The sequence below is a fragment of the Pelodiscus sinensis genome, chromosome 1 (assembly GCF_052426305.1).
Source record: "Pelodiscus sinensis isolate ZL-2025 chromosome 1, ASM5242630v1, whole genome shotgun sequence".
Taxonomy (NCBI): domain Eukaryota; kingdom Metazoa; phylum Chordata; order Testudines; family Trionychidae; genus Pelodiscus; species Pelodiscus sinensis.
The window spans coordinates 159,848,940-159,863,208 of NC_143052.1; the positions used below are offsets into that span (position 1 = coordinate 159,848,940).

A 14,269-nucleotide genomic window follows, 5' to 3' on the forward strand; every position below is an offset into this window, starting at 1 on the left:
AACAGCTCCATTCAAATACAGTACTAGGTCTCAGCTGCTTGAGCTGTTTCAACCTCCTTCAAAAGAAGTCTATGAAAGCTCTAGCCTTGCATCAACTTTTAAGACAGCTTAGAGCACTACTGCTAATTGCTAGTTGAATCTCTCCTGAGTGGTCACCTGAGCACATAGCTTACAGGAAACCCTTGCTGCAATCCACCATGGCGATGAAGAATCTCATCAGAAAGATTACCCAGAGAGCACAGGAATCACATAGCAAATGGGTAACTGAACTCACCTCTTCCAGGTCATTCACTTTAACACTTCAGCCATGGACCTTCCTTCCTCTCCAACATAAAAACTGCCACTCCAACATAAACCAAATGTTTATCTCAGCTAGTAGCCTGGGCTTAAGGGGCAGTTCATAGGGAGAAAAGTTACCAGGAAATAGACAGTTTGGATTGAAGTAATTAAGAAACAGTGTGCATGAGAGTGGGGATCAAGAGAAAGCTTGAGAAAAGATGCTTCAATAATGGCAGCAAAAGTTTAAAAATTGAATGAAACTAGTACTGGAGTCCTCAGAAGTGACTGCCCTTATAAAAAAGCCTAAGGATTTAGCTAAGAGCTTTCTGTCCTGGAAACATTTCCCTTACAACTTACCCACCTAAAATGTTTACTGTATACAGTATTAGCCAGAGTCTTCCATGATGACTTGGTGTTAAGTTGCTCTGTGTGTTAAATGAGAAGTACTTTCCAAACCATTGGGCTATAGTTCTGCGGTGAGTGAAGAGACTCCAAGATTTAATTTATCTTTATAGCGATTTATCTTTATATCTTTGGGATCATTACGAGAAAGGTGTAATACAAATGCCTATTACTAGTACTTGAATAACTGTTCTTATGGAATTATTTTCTAAATTAAAAAAAAAAGTTAAGTTTTAGAAAGTGAAGTGCTCATACTTGCATACCTTTGGCTTTAAGGAGGGCAGTGAAAAAGAGGCCCAATTCTATTCAAGTGACTACACTCACTTTGCAATTTCAGTATTGTAAGCAGCATCGTATGACTTCAATGATAGCTGTGACCTCTCAGTACTAGGTGTTTTCAGATTCTGAAAGGTTTGCCACTGAGTTCCCAGTAGTACAAAGGGCAAGACAATTTACACTGTGAATTCCATTACATACACTACAGCAAAAGTCTCTGTAGCTCCAAGATAATCAAACTGCTTACACATGTTGGCCTGAGACTTTTACAGTTTAAAGAGCTTAATTTTGAATTTGCTCAGACATTAGTTTTGGTTAAAATAAAAAACACTTTCAGTTGTGAAGATTTCAATAGGAACAGGTCTGTGATGATAATAGAATGATTTGCTTGATTAAGCAGTGTTACTTTACACAGTCACTATGATAGGAAAAGCAGGCCATAATTCCATGAAATTATGCTTAAAAAAATTAAGACTAGTTTAGTGCATCAGAAACAAAAACTCACAGAAACAGTTTAATGTGGTTTTATTAAGTATAATAGCACAATATTTATAAAGTTATATTTCATAAATAAACACACGTGGGTAAAGATTGCAGATATCTAAAATGTCAAATAACAAGAATCTTATTTTATATATACTGGAATTAGTCATTTAATGTCATCTTCCCTCCAGTAATTTAAAATTAACTAACACTTTTTAATTGGTGCCCAAGAGAAACCAAAAGGAGAGCCTTTGCATACAGCAGTATGATTAAGAGACAAGCACATGGTACCATGGTACAGAATTCAATCCTACTGATTTTTTTGGTAGTATTTTATTAAAAGGATTTGTCTTCAGCACAAGAGTGGCTGCTAAACTTCAATTTGCTGAGAGTTAATTATAAAGCTATATTAAGTGTAAGGAAAAATGAAATTTCAAAGCTTGTTACTGCCTGGAGCTGCTGTATACTACTAGAAAGTATCAATAACTAAATATGTACAAATGAGGCACCCCATGCAAAAATATCATGGAAATCCCTGAATTGCCTCTTATTAATGAGCCATACTGTCTCTCACATCTTACCTGGACTATTTTGATGGCTGCTATGACAGAGAAGGCTTAAATAAGACATACAGAATTGAAATCCATACAAATACCCTAATGATAAACCACATTCCAAAAACCATATACCGTTAAAGAAATAATGCAATATTGAGTAGGACCATACAAAGCAGATTCAAGTTTACACTTAACACTTATACATGTGCATATCCCATTAACTTCTGTAAGAGTGTAGCTTGGGTTAACTGAAGTGTATAGTCCTCTCACAGGGCCTATGTGAATAAAGGCTCTGGGATCAGACTCTAAAGTTAGTTCTATGTAAAACAAGATCTCTGTATCAAACTGTAGCATAGCCCTGGATTGCTACAGTCACAACAACAGGAAACGTAAAAGGGTTTTTAAACAAAAATCTGTTAAAGCAGAAAGCTGCTTACTAGTTGCAGTGGGGGAACCCTCAAAGTATAGCTATGAAAAGAGCAGGCAAGGCCTCACAGACTACACATGTAGAAGTGATTATAATTAGGTTTTAATACATTTTTTATCTGTAAAACTTGAATATGTTCAGAACCTCAATTTACTTATCCCTGCCTGAAAGAGTCTTCTGTCTATGACATAATTAATGACAATATCACAAAGCTAGGATGACAAATTTCAATTAAGGCATAAGTAGCAGGATCCCATGATGCTAACATAGCTCACGTTTTTATGCATGTATTCTTGGGAATAAGGGACAAAATGAGAAAGTAAATTTAAAATGCTGCTAACTCTTAAATGCTCAGCTTTTTTAAATTATTTCTCAGCAAGCTGAAATTCTAGGTTGTAAAGGAGAAAGCCTGAGACTGGTTTCAGTACCATAGACTGTAAAATATGGATATTAAGAGCCATGTTCAACAATGAAATCAATGAATGGGTGATGTGCTCGACAACTGTAGGGCTGATTAACTCAGGGCTGAATAGTATTTCAAAGACTACAAAGAGAGTCACAAAAAACAATTAAAATATCACACAACTACTATATATACACAGGGAGATTATTTTAGTATGTGAGAATGGAAGGAACTTGGGTACTCATTAAAAAAGTCAAGGTTTTGTTTATGCAGTTTGTTTCAGTGTGGTAAGTGCCACTGTTTTCTATAATACAAAGTGGAAAAAGTAACATTTGTACAACAGCCGCTTCCTAGACATACAATAGAGGCATGAACACAGTTTGCCTATGCACACAAAAAAATCCCAATAATCTAAATGTAATTACAGCCTGTGTCATATAAACTTCATAGTAGATCTTTTAAATGTGAGGGTGAGTCAGGAAAGAAACGGTGACATATTTCATACGATACTGATTTGTTTAAATTATCACAAAGCATTGGTCCAGTAGCATAGTACTAGTATCGTTTGGTCACTGACCTGGCCCAGTTTCAGAACTGACTGATAGTTTTTGGTAAAGGTATCACTAATGGTGACCTTATCAAGAAGTTGTGTGGTTGATAAACAGTGCCTTCTGCTCTCCCCCCATACACATACACCAGGAAAAAAAAAAAATCTCTCTTTTGAATGGAACTACAGCCGCTGTGATTATAGAATTACATGTAAATCATTTTTTCCAAACATGCAAAACAGCTACGTTCCTGATTTTCTTCTCTTTGAATAGTGCATCATCAAAGGCCATGGTGTATAAACAAATGTATTTCTTTTCACATATTACCATCTCAGTAGCAGATTCTGTCACTCTCACAGGTTAGCCTGGAAAATTACAAAGCAAAAACTATTATTCAAGAAATGTTTTGATTTACATTCACCCACATCCACCTACACTTAGTTCGGCAGCACAAAATTCAAATTTCATAATTTTAAAAAGTGTAAATAAATACACTCATAAAACTGAGGGTGGCTAGTATTGGCTTGAGTAAGGTATAGTACAACTGCAGCATAATTTCTCTACGCAGCTCTGGCACGATCTGTTTTAATCTTTTACTTCAGCGGGCGATTTTTAAAGGCAAAAACAGCAGGTGCCTAAGTGACCTGTTTTTCCCTTTTTTTTTTAAATAAGTCTGCACCCAGTATTTTTAGATAGTATGAAGAATTCTGGTTTGCACAAATAGGATTCAGAAAAAACACTGAACTATTTATTTAAAATTGTGCATCAACCTAGATTTTGCCTTCAGAAGTAAAATGCTGTTGCACTGACCCCATTTTGCTGTTTGACTTATGACATTTAAAGAAAATGTAGACACACCGAATGCACAGTATAATGGCCTGCAATGTTAGATCATTGCTGGGGGAAAACACAATCCTGATTTCTCAAATAGGAGTCATATACTTCCTGTGAGAGCCTTCCCTCACTGTATTTTTTTCAGTTATACCAAATGACTAACTGCTTTTATCACTGTAAGGCAGTGGTCACCAACCAGTAGATTTGGATCTACTGGTGGGTCTTGGAGCATGACAGGTGATCCTGAATGGTTTGGCCAGGGCTATCAAATGTTGACACTTCAACTGCCTCTTCCCCCACTGCTGTGCACCTCCTGCCCCTGCTGGGAAGGGAGAGGAGGGGGTGCTGATGTCAGGGTGCTCCCTCTCCCACCCTGTAGTCTATCACCACAGAATAGAGGGGGCACAACAGAGCTTGGGATGGAGGGAGTTTGCTGACTGCTTTTGAGAGTGGTGCAGCACCAGGGCAGGGGTGAGCCTACCGTTGCCCCACTGTACTACCACCCAGGAGCCACCTAAGGTAAGCAGTGTCCACCTGGAGCCTGCATTCTGAATGCTTGCCCCAGTCATAAACCCACTCCTGCACCTCAAGTCCCTGCCCTAGCCCTGAGCCCCCTGGACTCAAATTCCCTTATAGAGCCTGTACCCCTGTCCCAGTCATAAACCCCCTCCTGTACCCCAACCCCTACCCCAGGCTCAGCTGAGAGCCCATCTTAACACTCCAAGTCCCTTAACCCAAGATCAGAGATTGCACCCCAACTCTCTGCCCCTGCCTGATGAAAAGGAGGGAGGAAGGATGGAGTAAGCAGAGGCAGGGCCTCGGAGAAGGGGCATAAAGGAGGCGGCACAAGAGTATTAGGGTTTGAAGTAGTTCCTGGATTGCAGTTCTTTTAAAAAAGTGATCTTGTGCTTAAGAAGGCTGGTGACCACTACTGTAAGGGATGCTGGTAAAGTTATTCACTGTGTCGTATGAGCAGATGCATTCATAGAGGCTGAAAAAGCAGTCCTTATGTGTACTTGAATGAATCATATAATTTATGAGTTATACAAATTCATCAGTATACTGTATTTACAAACAAGCTGGAATATTAAATGATCAATAAATTAGTGTCAGCCAATAATCTTACCAGCTGCCTCTAGTTCCATGTGTGCTTTGCACAAGTGAAAAAATGGTTGGGAAAAACCCTCTAATAATTTAGAATTCTCATTAGACTCAGGGTCTTTGAGTTTCCTTGAAGTGCAATGCTCAACCTCTGGGGAATAGTAAAGTAGGAATAGTGTCTCCTAGTACTTATGTCAGCGATGGTCAACCAAGGCTAGTGAGTGGTCTGCAATACTGAATCAGTCATGTGAACTAATCATGACTCCAAGAATAAGATTAAATACATTAATATAGGGCATGCTAACAAGTAGAAATGCTTTAATCAGACATATATTAATACAACTGTCTTCAACTTCAAATAAAAAAATATGTATACTTACTAGACAAAAATCAAATCCCTGCCTCTTCTCCCAAGCGTGACCCTGTCACTGCACCTTTCTTTCCCTCCCAGCACTTCTGGGATGCCATGAATTGGCTGATTTGGGGCCCATCCCTCTCCTCCTCGCCTAGAGCTTGAATGCCACAATCTGTGCCTTTCAAGCTCTGGGAGGAAGAAGGAGGGGCAGGGACAGGGCACAAATCAGCTAATTTATGGCACTCCAAAAGTGCTGGGAGGGAAAGAGAGGAATAAGCAAGTGTGGGGCCCACAGTGCACAAGAGATGTGGATGAAAGGGGCAGAAAGGGTGTGCACAGGACACACATGGGATGCCAATGGGTCGCACGTGGTCACTGGGCCACAGGCTGCCAACCACTGACTTACGTGGTTGGTGCCTGAGATCAAGAAATATGACACACTAGGGGAGGAATTAAGAAAAAGTAGTAGTCTATATGTAAGATTAGAACATGGACCATTAAAACAATAACTGAAAAGGCTGACAAACTCACAAAATCAAGGGAATTCTCTACCGGATAAAGTCAAGCAGTGCAGACACACTATGAAATGCATGGTTTGCTATCACAATTTTCAGGGTACGTACTAAATTATAGAGATTCTTCTCTGGTAGGGGTGGGCATTTCTTTCTTAAATGTTTGATGGCTGCCTTAGCTCAAACTTTTTGTTAAACTGTGCACGTCATAAAACAAAACCAAACAAAACCAAACCCCACTCTTGTCTCCATTAAAGCAAATTTGTCATTCTTTAAGCAAGCTCACATTGTAAGGGTGTGCATTTCTTTCTTAAGTGTTTGATGGCTGTCAAACATTCTCAAACTGCTGCCATGACCACACTGGATAAAGTGGTAGATTTAACAGTGTAGTCCTTAAGATACCAGTGTGCAAGTAATGTATTGGGAGAATTGTAGCAACAACAGTCAAAGCAGACAAAACATAAGGTCACCACACTCTATTTTAGTTAAATATTGTAACCATTTCAAAGGTAGTTTTTCAATCAAATACATCAGTGAACAGAAAACTAAATGCGCCATTAAATCTTAATTTAAAAAATAGTATCTCACATTATAAATTGGTCAAAAGGATTTTTGGTAAGCAGATTTAACCAATAGCATTCCCTCAAAAACCTATTATAGATAAAATAATTTCTAAGTGCAAGAATAATCTGCATATTCGAGACCAAGAACAGTTTATAAGTGAAAATTTAACAATCTAAAGTGACAGTCAAATTAATACACAATATTGTAAGCCACACTTTGTACTACTAATCACATATATGATTATTACAATTGCTAGAGATTTAAAAATGACATTTAATAATTTTTGCTTTAACTTCTTGCACATCTCTTTGGATAGTCCACAGTCATTTTCTGGATCCAATGTACTACAGGCAGTCCCCGACTTACGTCGGATCCGCACTTACGAACGGGGCTCTCTCGCCCCGGAGGTCGGGGCGAGAAAGCCCCGTTCGTAAGCTGCTCCGGTGCCCCTGGTCTGCTGGAGACCGTCTCTAGCAGACCAGGGGCACCGGGCAGGTTCCCGCGCTTCTGAGGCTTTGCCAGAGCAAAGCCTCAGAAGCGCGGGGAACCGCCGCTGCTGCCGCTTCAGTCTGGGTGCCTGTGGTCTGCTGGGGACCGTCCCTAGCAGACCACAGGCACCCAGACTGAAGCCGCAGTCGCGGCGGGGTCCCGCGCCTCTGAAGCTTTGCCAGAGCAAAGCCTCAGAGGCGCGGCACCCTGCTGCCGCTGTGGCTCTGCTCCCCGTGTCCCTGGTCTGCTGGGGGGGGGGGGGTGCAGCTAGTGTGCTCCCCCCCCCCTCCCAGCAGACCAGGCTTTTGTTTTGGACTCTGGGGCAGAGCAGCTGGGGCGCTGCCGATTGGTCCTGTGCTGAAACTGACTGCCAGTTCTGACTTACATACAGAATCAACTTAAGAACCCCAGGCGTCCCCAAGTCAGCTGCTGCTGAAACTGATCAGCAGCTGATTCCAGGAAGCCCAGGGCCAGAGCAACTCTGCCTGGGGCTTCCTGTAGTCAGCGCTGGTCAGTTTCAGCAGATTCTGAACAGCTGAAACTGACCAGCAGCGGCTGAATCAGGACCTGGGGCAGAGCAGCTGGGGTGCTGCCGGGTTGGTCCAGTAGTGCCCAGAGCGGCGCTGCAGTGTCTGAATCTGGACACCAGTTCCGACTTACATACAGATTCAACTTAAGAACAAACCTACAGTCCCTATCTTGTACGTAACCCAGGGACTGCCTGTATTAAAAAGTGATTGAGTTTCCAACTAATCAGGAGAATGCTTAAAATTCATTTCACTTAGTATATTCTTAAAAAAAATATTCTGAACATTTTTATTTTTAAAGGACAAAAGTCTAAAAAGCTATGCCCTAACAGGGATGTTAATGTTTAACTGCTGGGGGCAGCGCGCTGCTCCAGCCCCACCGGCCTGGTTTAACTAGTTAAATAATTGGGATTTTACATTCTTAGGCCTTAACTACTTGACAATGTTTCTTTAAAGATAATCAGCAAAGGAGAGGAAAATAATGGAACATTTTGTCCTGTCTTTGATTTGTTATATTTCATAAAGGAGACTGAAAGCTCTACATACACGCTTTACCTCACAACCAGGGGGAAAAAAGTAATAAGTCTGCTTGGTTTTTTTAATTAGAAATTCAGTTGGCGATCCTCTTTTTACTGGAAGACTCTGTAGATAAGCTTATTCGGAAGCTTATGACATTACAAAGTGATATCTACTTTAGTGAACAGTATTCTTTTTTCTTAACACCTCTTTAATTCACTCACTTAACAGTCTTTTTTTATTCATGATTCTATACCTCCAGCTCTTTTGGTAAGGGTTAAGAGATGTTCCAGTTTTCATTTCTTATTGTTAAAAAGGAGACCTGCAGCTAAACAAAGATAAGACTTGACATTTCTGCTATTTCCAAGATAAAAAAATAGCAGAAATAATCCAACACTTAGAAAAGCACGCATACCTTTCAGTCCTCTAAATCATAAAGCAGTGTAAAAAAAAAAATACAAACACATCTGCCTTCAGGTCAGCTATAACAATCACAGTGCAATGCAATGTAACTTAAAAGATTGTACTTTCCATGCAATCTCTATCCTATGCTGTATCACATATTAGCAGCATCCTCTGTACAGGATGATTTTTTAATTTTAAAATCCCAAAGTAAATGTTAGTTAATCGATCAAAATCTACAGTGGCACATAACATTCGACTTACCATCATTCTAACATCACTCCTTTTGCGTCTTTAAAAGCCAAGCAGAGGATTAGTAATTAGTCAAGAAAATAATTAGAAATGTTACATGATTAGCATTCTGATTAGTTTTGAAACATCACTACTTTCCAGTATGCCAACTAGTGAATTTTGAATAGTCTAAAGACCACAAATTTAGGTCTACCCTTCTTCCACTATAAACAACCTCCACACTTAGGCTGTGTCTAGACTGGCCACTTTTTCCGAAAAAGCAACCGCTTTTCCGGAAAAAACTTGCCAGCTGTCTACACTGGCCGCTTGAATTTCTGCAAAAGCACTGACAATCTCAAATGAGATTGTCAGTGCTTTTGCAGAAATACTATGCTGCTCCCGTTCAGGCAAAAGTCTTTTTCTGAAAAACTTTTGCACAAAAGGGCCAGTGTAGACAGCAGAGTTTTGTTTTCTGCAAAAAAGCCCCGATTGCGAAAATGGCGACCGGAGCTTTTTTTGCGGAAAAGCGCGTCTAGATTGGCCACGGATGCTTTTCCGCAAAAGGTGCTTTTGTGGAAAAGCGTCCTGCCAATCTAGACGCGCTTTTCCGAAAATGCTTTTAATGGAAAACTTTTCCGTTAAAAGCATTTCCAGAAAATCATGTCAGTCTAGACGTAGCCTAAGTATTTCCAGTGTTTCCTTCCCATATTGTTTTACACCACCACCATCCAAATCCAAGACCACTGAATAGTGAGATTTTGCTTTACCCCACTACGAAAGCCCCTTGTCTCACAGCACCCCATAAAGATGACTGGCTCAACAACAGCCTACCTTTTTCCTTATTAATAGGCGGCCTTTTTATAAAGCAGATAGGAATATTGCTGCAGCTGTGATGCTACTTTTATTCTAAAGCAATCAGCAAAATGTCTAGCAGTTGTAGATACTGTACACATAGTATTCTCCCTTATGCCCATAGTTGCAGGTATCACATTATCAGTGATGCCTCAAACTCTCAGTGATTCAAAGAGCCCTTGTCCCAAGCAACAGAACTAAGTAATTAGCTAAGTTCTGAGCCATCTCTAAAAGGCTTTTTATAATTCTTTAAGTAAAAACTTAAGATTTTGATTACCACCTACCATTAAGTGGCTCTTCCACAGATTTCTGTAAAATATTTAAAAATATTTATATATATATACACACACACACACACACACACACACACCCTCCCACCCACCCACCCCTTCATGTCTATTTTTGGCTCACCATAGTTAAATTACTCTAATTGACATACAATAAGTAGTGATTCTACAAAAATGAAAGACGTTAAAGATTAGTAACTATGATTATGAAACTCAAATCCATCAATGATTGCACTTTCTTCATGTTATCTCCTGCCACATCAGGAGTCTCACTGTCCTAGAAAACGTCTCCAGAGTGGCAAGAGATACACAATAAGTCACAATACTAAATGAAGTAGCAACGGCTTTTCTCCACAAATCTTCTCAGTGTTCCAGGAAGCAAACAGCACCAAGTTTAAAAAGCAAGAATGAATAGCTCTAGAAAGAGGCATTGCAAATATCTGTGCATTTTATCCAGTAGGAAACTAACCAACGGCAGAGCAATATGGCCAAACAGGAAACTTAGTAGATTTTAAAGGATTAATGTTGACAGTCTCAAATCCACACCCTTTTCCCCTAGCACTTAAGAAAGTGTCAAGAGTTATTTTAGAAATCTGTCCTACTAACAACAAATCATAAACTTCTGAGTGTAAAGTTACCAAAAGCCCGTATGTTACAAATTTTTTTTAAATGCTTTAATTTAAAAGGCTACTGCACATCTTTTTAGAACCCCCTTTAACTCATCGCAATGTGTTGAATGTGTCTTGAAGGAAGCAGGCACCTGATTTTCAGACCAGAATTGTATTGGGCCTCTCAATTCCTACGTACCCCTTATAGCTCCTACAAAACAATCTGTCTCTCTCTCTTGGAATCATCCCGAGCCAAACACTGGGGCACCTAGGCATGAGTCCACCCAGTAATCAGACATCTAAAATGATAGCAATTCTGATGCTTAAAAAAGGCCAGTTTATATGAGGTTATCCTATGGAAAACAGGGTAATCATAGTTTTAGGAGGCAATTTGCTCCTAGTATCCAAAAAACAAACACCACACACCAAACCACTTGGGCAGGCTGCAAAATCAGGATTACTTTTAGAAAGACCACCACACACACTTATTTTACATTATCTAAAGAAAACAGCCATTCTGTTTTCAGATGGCCTCCTCAATATTATGGGCATTGTAAAAAAAATTATTAATGTTATAACATTTATGTAGCTGGGAACACAAAAAAGTGTTAGACCTTCAGCAATAAAAGAAATCTAGACAAAACATTTTTTTGAGGAAGCAGGAGGAAATAATTTATGAAAGAGATTGAAATCTTGTTTTATTAAATTTTCACACTACTTAGTACCAAAAAGCTGCACAGGTATCCAGACACACAAAATATGCAGCATGATCAGTGGAACAACAAGTTTCCTTATACAGTCTGACCACCCAATGGTCCTTCCAACTTGAGATGGAGAGGGCAGCTCTATTATTCCATGCCTACTCAAATCCTTAGCCTGTCAGAGAAGCTAGCCAGGAAAGAAACCAACTACAGAGGCAGTAGATAATCAGGAACTGGACTAAGAGCATTCATTCATTAACACAGACCACTGGATAGCTACCATATAGTAGGGATGTTACAGTTACTTGAGCAGCAGGCTTCTCTCTGGGGGTGAAGCTAGCAGCCTTTGACCACCTGGCTCTGGGGAAGGAGGCTTTGCTGACTGTAACTAACACCATTAATAAATAAGCATGCACTTATCAGTTAGACCTTTACACCCAAACATCCCTACCATATAGCAGTAAGTTTTACTTGCTACCATCAAACTAGTCTACATTCAAACTAGTTGTGAAAGGCTCAGTATCTCATTGCCATACCTCTGAGCCATCTAGTCACCCCAAATGTATTACTTTTAAGCTTACCATTGAAGGTTGATGGTCTTTCTTGGTATAGCCTAAAAAATATTACAGAACATAAAAATGAATATGGATGGTGTTAGTCATATAAAAGAATTCAACGTTTAACAGAAGAGTCAAAAGCTGGAGGAAAGAAACAATAGTAAAATAAAATCCTTGGTTAGTTATCTCGCTACTTTGTGTGATCTATAAATTTTAGGAGTCTGCATCACACTTCTGTAGAGGAATTAAATGTTGCTAGTGCATGTGCTCCACGTATTTATTCAACTAATGCACTGAGAGCTATCTACAAGAGCATTATTATTACTACTACAGGACTAAGTCTACACTGGCCCCTTTTCCGAAAGGGGCATGCTAATTTCACAGGTCGTAATAGGGAAATCCGCGGGGGATTTAAATATCCCCCGCGGCATTTAAATAAAAATGTCCGCCGCTTTTTTCCGGCTTGTAGAAAAGCCGGAAAAGAACATCTACACTGGCCCCGATCCTCCGGAAAAAAGCACTTTTCCGGAGGATCTCTTATTCCTACTTATTCTAAGGGCTTTTTTCCGGAGGATCGGGGCCAGTGTAGACGTTCTTTTCCGGCTTTTCTACAAGCCGGAAAAAAGCGGCGGACATTTTTATTTAAATGCCGCGGGGGATATTTAAATCCCCCGCGGATTTCCCTATTACGACCTGTGAAATTAGCATGCCCCTTTCGGAAAAGGGGCCAGTGTAGACGTAGCCCAGCAGTCTTGTGCTGGCTGGACTCTGAACTATTGTTTGCTTAGCTCACCACATGAAAATGCATCACAAACACTGATCTTACAATGGGATTTCACCAAAATAAAATCTACTTCCTGTCTCCTATAATTGTATCTATTAAAACTGTACCAACATAACCTGTGATATAAAACCACAAAGGCGAAACTATTTTAAATTATTAGCATATTGCACCAAAGCCAAACTCTGTCCCCGAGAGATGCACAGGCAATGCCCATCAAAATCAACAGAAGCTGTGTTATAGTTACTCTGTTGCCTCTTCCGGCCTCTCTCTCAGTTCATGGTCTCAGGTGTCAAGCTTCATGCCTTTACATCTCCTGGGGTAGAATTCTGATTCACCTATGGTTGGGCCAGGACCAGGGTACAGTACGCGAATATTAACCATAACAACTCAGCAGTCCCAAGGGGATCAGCATCTGCAAGTCTTCATTTTGAGAGCTTTTAACCAGCAGTTAATACAGGTGACCAGATTAAATCATTGTTTAATCTTAGCAAGAGCAGAGTAGAATATGAGAGAGTTTTTACACAACAAAATGGCTGTGTGTGTTTATTTTACCCTAATCGCACCACCTTATAGTAATGGGCAGGTCATGTTTGCTTCTTCAGACCATTCTGCAAAATGTCTGTCTCTGCCAGTCTTCTCTCAGCAAACAGCTACATAGAAACTGCCTCCCTCTCTCTAGAGAATAATTTTAAACTGTTTATTGTCCTTTCGAACTGTTCTAGCTCCAAGCCTTAGCAAAACAAGTCTTGTAACTTTGGATGGAGAGCATCTTCCTAGTTCAGAGCTCAGGCAACATCACATGACTTTCACTTTGTTTATGGGGAAATGATTTACGTAGTCATTGTTCTGCCTTCCTGCTAGTTTCCTAACAGCCTTTCGATTAAAAGAAATCACTGTATGAATACAATAAACATTTCAATCATCACATACAATCATAAGTATCTATCCTAATAACCAAGTTTCATACAAAATTCAGAACATATTATAGATCAGCTCCACAACTTCCACTCTGCAAATATCCAAATGCAGAATTTGTCCCATAACTACAGGTTCAACCTCCTAAATCCAGCAACATCTGTGGTCTGGCAGAATCATGGATGTTGCTGGACTAGAGACCCCGGCACCCGGGAGTGCGAGGTGGTTGGGAGTCCAGCAGCAGGCAGACCCACCACTGAGATGGATGAGCCTTGTTCTGTACAGCACCGCCCCGGCGCGGCACAGCGGGCAGCCGTGGAGCCCTAACCTGGCACGGCACAGTAGGGCAGCTGTGTAGCCCCAACCTCGAGAAGCAGGGTGGGACAGAAGCGGGTGGGACAGAAGCGGGGCCATGACAGTTGGGGAGCTCTGTCCCCGGACAGCCCAGTGAGCTAGCAGCAGCAAGCCAGAGCCAAGAAGCAGGGCTGGCACAGAGTCAGCGAGAGGCAGCGTCCTGGGAGATCCCGCAAATTCCATCATTCAGGTAGAGGTACAGGTTCCTTCTGGACCTGACTCTCATACACAAAGAAAAAAGCTCTCTCCCAAACTACCGTAATCCCTCCCAATTCTCCTTCTGCATATAAGTGTCCTTCCTGTCT

General features: G+C 40.6%; 1 protein-coding gene across 7 annotated transcripts in view; it reads right to left on the minus strand.

Annotated features, from left to right (window-relative positions):
- Positions 1-1,465: 1,465 nt before the first annotated feature.
- The window catches only part of CD47 (CD47 molecule), a 43,083-nt gene continuing 30,279 nt past the window's right edge, over positions 1,466-14,269 (minus strand). For 4 of the 7 annotated variants that reach the window (XM_075908216.2, XM_075908201.2, XM_075908187.2 and 1 more), the window contains 4 exons: positions 11,936-11,967; positions 10,043-10,067; positions 8,940-8,967; positions 1,466-3,740 (listed from right to left, as the gene is read on the minus strand). In XM_075908216.2, the coding sequence (XP_075764331.2) occupies positions 8,942-8,967; positions 10,043-10,067; positions 11,936-11,967 (83 nt within the window). In that variant the 3' untranslated portion in view covers positions 1,466-3,740; positions 8,940-8,941. The remainder of the gene's footprint in view (positions 3,741-8,939; positions 8,968-10,042; positions 10,068-11,935; positions 11,968-14,269) is intronic. The other 3 variants (XM_075908195.2, XM_075908209.2, XM_075908225.2) reach the window with 3 other exon arrangements.